The 8,609-nt window shown below is 34.5% G+C and overlaps 1 protein-coding gene across 1 annotated transcript; it reads right to left on the bottom strand.

Moving 5' to 3' along the window:
- Positions 1–1,995: 1,995 nt before the first annotated feature.
- LOC130441764 (uncharacterized) lies at positions 1,996–6,583 on the bottom strand (the record flags this gene model as incomplete). Its single annotated transcript, XM_056775550.1, has 5 exons — positions 6,521–6,583; positions 5,638–6,034; positions 4,631–4,898; positions 2,810–2,979; positions 1,996–2,120 (listed from the first exon to the last, which is right to left on the bottom strand). Coding segments are annotated over exons 1-5 (1,023 nt in total), but the record flags the coding sequence as incomplete, so codon positions are not given.
- Between the last annotated feature and the right edge of the window lie 2,026 nt (positions 6,584–8,609).

Genomic DNA, 8,609 nt, shown 5'->3' with positions numbered 1-8,609 from the left:
ACCTAGCCTATAAAATATGATTTAATTGAGTGTAACAAAAGTTTACTATCGATTATGTATTCGATAATAATTGAAAAAAACAATTTCCAAACAAACATTTAATATCTAGTCTTCGAAAAAATGTATCGCTATTTGTAGCGATGACCTAAAGCTATGACTGTCAAAAATAGCGGACTCGTTGCGAAATTAAAATCGATAATGCCAAACATACCCTGGACTCACTGTTTTCTTCATCGACAGGTTCTAGCTGCCAAGGTAGGTAGTACCTTCTGATTTAAATGACGTGCTCAAGGAGGTAATAAAAATTGTGAATTCTATCAAAGCTAAAGCCTTGCAGACCCGACTATTTAGAATCTCCTTTATCACACAGAGGCCAGGTGGCTATCCAAAGGAAACGTATTGACAAGTGTTCTAGAACTGAGAACTGAATTATTAATATTCTTACAAGATGCAAAATCTGAATATGCTAAACGTCTTTGTGACCCTATTTGGCTCTTGAAATTAGCATTTTTGGCAGATCTTTTTAGCCACGTTAATAATTTGAGCAAACACCTCCAAGGTCGAGAAAAAAATATTTTAACAGCTAAAGATAAAGTCAAAGCATTTCATGCAAAACTTCGTTTGTGGTCATCCTCTCTGCAAAACAATATATTTGAGTCTTTTCTACGTGTTCAGAAGATTGTTGAAGATAACGCATCAAAACAAAGTCTTGTAGTAATGGCTCACATTCCTTGCCTGTTACAGAGTTTACATAATTTACAAGAGAAACTTTTGACATACTTTCCAGAATTGCACTCTGAAGCTGACAATGGGCGTAGATGGATTTTAAACCCTTTTTTGGACAAGTCAATAGATTTGGTAGATGTCATCACAAATATGAAAGAATCTTTTCTAGATTTAGCTACTGATGGCATGCTTAGAATGTAATTTCATTCCCCAAGCGTCGACGTGTTTCGGATGAAGAGAAAACACGAATATTCAGAGCTAGCAAGGGAAGCTCTAAAATTATTAGTGCCATTCGCCACTTCATACATATGTGAATTGACGTTTTCTGCAATGGTAGACATTAAGACTAAAAAGAGAAATAAACTGCAATTAGAAAATGATTTTATTATTAACGTTTCAAAAATAACACCATGATTTGATAAACTTTTGAAAAATAAACAAGCCCATTCTTCTCACTTTTTCCTTCAGTCGGAGACCCCCCGACTAAGGCTTCGCGACCCCCCTAGATTGAAAAACACTGCTGTACAGTGTCCATAGATTAAAACTACATTTTCGAATTGAATTGCACCCGCAAGTGTCAAAATAATTTAATTCCAGAGCTATTACTGTTATATTGACTGATACTCTTAAGTGAATAAAGTCAACTGAGGCTATTAAAGTAAATGCCACCCTAAACGTTGATAGAACCTCAATCAACTCCAATTAAAACCAATTATCGGAGTCCCTAATTGTTCAATATATTTCTAGCTCCAATTCCTTTTAACCAAGATATATCTATCGTTGTTATCGGACCAAATTTAGATTCATACTTAAACAATTTCTTCTTTCGTTGATGGACCTATGTGCCGCGGGGAGTTATGGATATAGTGCACGACTTCTTGCATTTAAATCAACCATATGTGATCTGCTTTTGACAATTTCGTTTGAAACTATTATGCCAGTGTCCTGTTGACGCGAGGGCTCCTCTTTCTCAGTTATAAGTAGGAGCGATCCTCAACTACAGTTGTGGTACGTGTCGCCCTCCACCATTATGAAGATTTGTCACAAAGGGATGTCACATTATTGCTAAAGGTAATAAAAACAATATATTTATCAATACAAATTGTAGCTATGTATCTATAAATAAACAAATCTGCTTCGTTTTATCTCCCCCTAATAACTAATGGCACAAATTCCCTGACAGAGCTCAGATACTTCTATTTACCTAAAAAATCTCGGAAAACGTATTCTTCATTCTATTCTAAATATTTAATTTAATTCAGAAATTATTTTATTTTTCTTGTTTTTATTAAGGTTATCTTCGGCATTCCAAATCGCGCATTGTTCAATTCTTGTTAAATTTCTAACAAAATCGCTATTGTTCTTGAATTTAGTGACACATCTTCTTTTTTCATCTAAAATGTTCGATAATTTAGGAATTAATAATCCAGCAATGGTAAGTGAAATTTAACAATAAAATGTACTTAATGAGATATCATAACACACGTGCTTTTTTATAGAAAAAACTCAAATTTATTGGTTTAATTGAATGACAAACAAGCTTTTATCTACGAATGACTTTACATAGTCTATTGACATGAAACTTCCAGCATTAACATTGACTGTACAATTAGAACAAAGTCTTTGCCATTATCAGAATGGTATAACAACTCTCGTTCGGGCTTGAAACCCGAACTGAAGACAATGTCAAAGAGTATCGCTATTTGGTTCATGTAGTTAAACATTCCCAGCGAACGGTAACTGGCACCATCCTCATTTCCAACTGGAAACTATTGGTCAGGTAGAAATATAACGTAGTCGCCGATGAGAAGTAATAACGTCGAAACTAGTCATTGGGGATGTTAATATTCGACAAAAAGGTCGATTGACATTACGCTCTTCAGAGAAGATGTAATTCAATATCCGTCGAGGCATTAGTCAGGAAAGTAATTGTATTCTCCTTTGAAGAACGGCTGAATATTTCTTATTTCCTAGACCTTTTGATATATTAATTAGATAGATTAGATAGATTATTATTTTACTACACCACTTATTGACTGAATCTCATTAATGTTGTTTATGTAGTCGCTACATAGGTAGTTACCTTTATTAGGAATTTTATCACAACCATCTTCCTTTGGCTTCTGAGGTAGTAATTCACACAATACTGGAAATTTCCTTCTACAATCTACAACTCTCCAAAGTTGATTAGCGTCTAAAACTACACAATTATGTTTATTCGTGTCGGATATGGGATGACCCGGAGCCCATGATCTAAGAATATGATATTTACTTATTTAGTATTAAAATTTATTTACTCTACTGCTTTTAGAAAACAAAATTTATTTGTTTACATGTTAAGAATCTACTAAAACGACGAAATGATAAAATATCGAGAACAGTCTTTTAAAATGACATTGGAAGAAGAAAATCATTTATTGAATATAAGATATGAAGTAGTAGCAAAATTACATGCACACAATTGGGAACAAGATTATCGTTTTTATAGTGGTGGTAATATATATGAAGACTTTTCATTACTTTAGACATCTTCCAAAGTCCAAAACTTTTCGGCGGTACCAAAAGTATAGAGAACAAAAATAGAAACAGTTCTCGGTCTGGCTAAAAGTCCCCAACTACGATTCCACAAAGCTCCATAGAAGCTTCATCATCACTTTCATCACCTGAGCTGAGACAGCTTCGTCAATGCAACGAAGTCGCAATAATCCTCTTTATTGCGACTATTCCAAAGTTCTATTTCCAAAGTTGCCATTTGATTTATTATAATGTAAACACACGTTAACTCACACAAAAGAATCGGTTGAGTTCACAAGTCATGTCAACAAACACAAAATATAAATAAAAGGTACGATTAGAAGGTAAAAAGAAAACTTTTATTTATAATAATTCGAACTATTTGATGTGCCGTCAGATTGACGGCGTCCGGTTTTATTAAGTATCTTTGGTGGATGGTGCCCCACCTCACTATACCAATAATGTGTTTCCCAGAAGATGAATTGGAAGGCGTGGTTTTATCGAATGGCCCCTGCGATCACTCGACATGAAACCTTTAGACTATTTCCTTCATGAAATCAAACCTGCCAATAATCAGGAATTAAAAAATAGGATTAACACAGATATAAAAAGAATTGAGCAATCAGGGATGCTGCAAAACGTATTGCAAAGTTTAAAAAATCGCATGACTTGTTGTATTGAAGTAAATGGACAACATTTACTGTATGTTTTCTAAAATTCGAAATTTTTCTACTTCACAAATGTGAATCTACTTCTAACATGACACAAACATTTAAAGATTTGTCTTCAGTTGTTGAAGGTTTTCTGCTCCATGATTTGGATAAATATTTTACTAAACCAGCTTCGTTAAAGTTTTTACTAACTTACTGACACTAGACCTATTCAAATTAAACGAGTTTATTCAATCGTAGCCATCTAAATGTACAGCATTCATTGTAACTTTGGTGGACATACTGTAAATGTACCTATAACTCCGAAATTTGGCATTTAAGTATATAGAATATCACATGAAAAATAATCAGTGTATCCTAAGGATTTCTAAAAACACAAAATATATAGGGTGATCCATTTGAAATAACAAAGTTCGTTATTTTTCGAGAAAAAGAAAAGATGTAACAACAATGTAGATACCACCATAATACCGGCCATATCACAAGACCCTTACGCAGAAAAAGTTATAAAAATCGTACAAGAGATAATTGAGGCGTTCCATACATAAAAATAGATAAAATTTGTTTAAGTTTAAAGTCAGCAGCGACAGATGGCGACGTCAAACAGCAACTGAGAATGGTCCTATACATTTCAATGTTCTTAATTTTATAACGGCGGCAACCGCAAACAGAAAGTCAAGTTTGTGAATCGGCATTAACGATGATACGAAAATACATACCTAAAAGGAACGCATTTCAATGGAACATCAAAAGAAGTAACGAAATTTCCTTCTTCATACATATCGTCAAGTCCTACATAGGCCACGTTATACCAACCGTTTAGATTATCAATTATCTCAGATAAATGCCTAGTTCTGATATCGGAGGTAACGTCTGCGATATCTGCTCCCAATTTTTGACAGGCCTCGATAGATTTTGTGTAATTTTGTTTTTGATGTAATAAAGTGAATAATCCAATACTTTTAATGCAGGTACTATTTTCTGTAACTTAAAAAATTATTACATGCAGGCTTTCAATAAGTAGACAAAAAATACTGCGATACGATGATGATAGTACAGAGACGGGGAGCACTGTGGATCGTTAGCACTTACCGGATGGTTTCTGCACAGTTTCTGGGCTTTCTAACGTAAGAAGGTATATGAAAACATCGCGAATATAGAGCAACAGGAGGTTAGAACCACTGAACGAGATAGGACGAGACAGTCATTGCAACAATTGTGGACAGAAAAACAAACAGGAAATTGGACGATCTGACTAATAAAGGACCTTAAACCGTGCAGTAAGATTAACTTACTCAGCTCCTGAGGGATACGACTGTGAGTATTGCGGACACGATGCGGAATACACGTTTTTGTCGGAAGTAACTAGACAAGACTGAGAATACAACGAGGGATGCCATACATAATAGAATTATGTCAACCTACATAGAGACGATAATGAGATATTAATTACGTAAAAGATAGAGAATACAAACGACCAAACCTACTGTTTACACTACCACTACACTAACATAATTACACCGTCAGAATCGCATTTCGATAACCAAGTTGTCGTCTTCATAGACTAAAGCTTAGTTTACCTTCAGCTTCTGAAGACGATAACTTGGTTATCTAAACTTACATCAGACAGTGTAATTGTGAGTGTTGGTCTAGTTGGTTGGTGTAAACAGTGTACTTAGTATGAATATCACCAACGGTTCCAGCATTAAAACTATTAAATACCTACTTGACCAGTTTCCGTATACGCTGTAATAATCAAACGCTATATCTTCTATCAAAGTTGAGCTTTTTGCAATTTCGGGACAACCTAATACTTGACATGGTGAGGTAAATCTTTTACTATACTTTCTCCCATCAAGTGGACTGTAATTGAATGCCATTCCTTTCTTTTGTCTAGCATGAGCCATGCAATCCTCAACTTTATTAGCGTTTCCCCAAAATATGACCGGTAATAAAGTAGATCTATGACAGTTTTTCATTTTAAAAAACTCTTGCAGTCCTGTTACTTTGCCACATTGTCTCTTTTGGTAAGTGATTGGTGACAAATAAATAATTATTACTATGATTCTCATTACTAATTTATTCATATCAATATCCCGTTGATTGTTAGATGATTTCAATTCCTGAAATAACACAATAGAAAAAATCTATGGAAATATTGGTGATAAAATATCAGTATTTATCATCAATCGAAAGATTTTACAAAATGGAAGATTTAGGAACAATTTGTTAATGTTAGTTCTAAATAAATGTATCACAATATTTCCCTTTCAATTGCTAGTCCTTTTATTTCTATCCATGTTTTCCTTGTTATCTTGTGGCTCTTTCGAACAGTCTTTCTTATTTTTTTCTGTTAAAATCGTTTAGTTTTACTGTTATTATTAGGAATTTCTAATCGACTTCAGTCAAGTTTGCCTAATTATCCACATAATTCTAGAATGGTATTTCTACCAAAAGCTACTGGCTTGAATGGAAAAGCTCATTAAGGTTGCTAAAAAAGCCTTTAGGCGTTCAAATCAAAAGGAACTTCGTGCACGTGAATTTTTTAGTCAGCATAATTAGCCAAATATGTCAACAATGGAGAGAATTGTACGCAAATTCCAACAAACCTGGTCAGTAAGAGATGTGAAAACACCTTTGTGAGGTCGCTCAGTTCGTTCTGCGGAAAACATTACTGCTGATCCCGATGATATTTCAATTAAAAGACATGTAGGTATTTAAACGTTGAATTGATCCAAGAGCTGAAGACAGAAGTGCATCAATTAAAAACAATGCGATATCACATGTTCACCTTTCAAGGTCAGCTGAGTATAACTTCTCAAAAAATTATAGGAAAATAATAATTTATTTGCGAAGATGTTTATAACCATGGTGCTAATCCTTATAAGTATTCTTTCATAAACGATAATCTCTCTTACTGGTGTATGTGTAACTAAGTTATATACAATGTTGTGTTTTGGGTAACTTAAAGCAGTGTAAAATTGAGACTGTCAATTAAATTATTTCCACGTTTAATTCATTTTGAATCGGAATAATTATTAGTTATAATCCTCATTTCTTTCTCTAAAAAAAAATCCCGAACTGAGCTTTCACAGTTTTCCAGTAGCAGGAAATTCTGAAGTTCTTGTGGAAACTAAAATTGGGAAGAGAAAACTTGTTGATAGAAGTAAAAAATGGATTAGACAACTGAAAATTTGCTCACTTCATTTTAGAGAAACTGTTTGTTTCCGAAAATGTTTGTTAATTAGTGAATTTAGGTACTTGATTGTATGCTATTGTCCTGCATTTAACACATTTTCGCCCTCTACTACTTCCCCAAATATGACATGCATTCTGAAGTACTCAGTTTCATATTGCTAAAAAATTCGTATCGTATGTACGTGAATATTGAAGCCACTTTTGGCATTGATTTAAGTTATTGTTTCTTGTGGGAGGTTAATCCACCATTCTACTGCAACAATAAGCTCTGGTATTGGGTTAGTTTGGGTTAGAAAGTCTAGCTCTAGTTCTCCTTTTTAGCTCTTCCCATAAATGTTCTATAGGATTTAGGTCAGGACTGTATGCTGGCCACCCCATAACCCGAAAACCGACTTCTGCAATGTAATCTTGCACCATAACTATCTGTTATTAGTTTTGGACGTTGTATTGGGATCGCTGTTTTATCATCACTTCTTTCAAATGTTCTCGCATCAGTATTCTTGAATTGTTCGGTTTTGCTTGAAACGTAGATCTTCCTATTCTCACCTGCATCAGTGGCACTTTCCTCAAATGTTCTTACTTTCGATACGAGAAAGTAGCATTTTCGGTTAGAAATCCTGATATTTGTTTTTTTTTTGTTGAGGATAAGACAAGATTTTAATCCTTCATTGTCTACGATTTTTTGTGACGTTTGCAAATAAACAGATTTATGATCATTTCTGATATGTCTCATTAAATTGGTTGTATTTCCTGCCGATTTAATATTTTTTGGCAATGTTTGCATTTGCCAGTTTTGTTATAAATTTTTTCAAAGAAACTCCAGACTATACTTTTTCAGTAGGAGCCATATTGAAATCTGAAAGTATAAAAAATTAGATATGTTAAAGCAATTCTTACCTTAAATCTTAAATTTTTAAAGAAAGAAACAAAATCCTAGCATCGTCGCATTATGTAATTAACAACGAAGTGAAAATGTCAAGCAATACATATAGGAAAAGTTCTTTAGAATTTATTTAATATAAAAAATTTACGTATATATGTTACGTCCCAAGCCCGATCTTGTACGGAGTCGAGCTTCGTACAATGAATTTGTACGAAGTCCGATCTGTACAAGCCATTTTGTACGGAGTCGAGATTGGCGGACTTCGGACAGGGATGATTGTACGAAGTCGACTCTGTACAACGCTGGTTGTACGGAGTCGGAGCATCGATACTCACTCGGTAATGAGCGCGCTATTAAGATGTTAGTAAACACAAACGTATTGTGATTGAAAGTATGTTCTCCGGCTAGTTGGCTACCATCTATTGTTAGGTTAGGTTAGGTTAGGTTGCGTGTACTACTTCGGAATAGCGCGCTCATTACCGAGTGAGTATCGATGCTCCGACTCCGTACAACCAGCCAGCGTTGTACAGAGTCGAGTTCGTACAATCATCTCTGTCCGAAGTCCGCCAATCTCGGCTTCGTACAAAATGGCTTGTACAGATCGGACTTCGTACAAA

This window comes from Diorhabda sublineata, chromosome 3 (genome assembly GCF_026230105.1).
Source record: "Diorhabda sublineata isolate icDioSubl1.1 chromosome 3, icDioSubl1.1, whole genome shotgun sequence".
Lineage (NCBI taxonomy): Eukaryota > Metazoa > Arthropoda > Insecta > Coleoptera > Chrysomelidae > Diorhabda > Diorhabda sublineata.
This window is presented reverse-complemented; position numbering and strand designations above follow the sequence as displayed.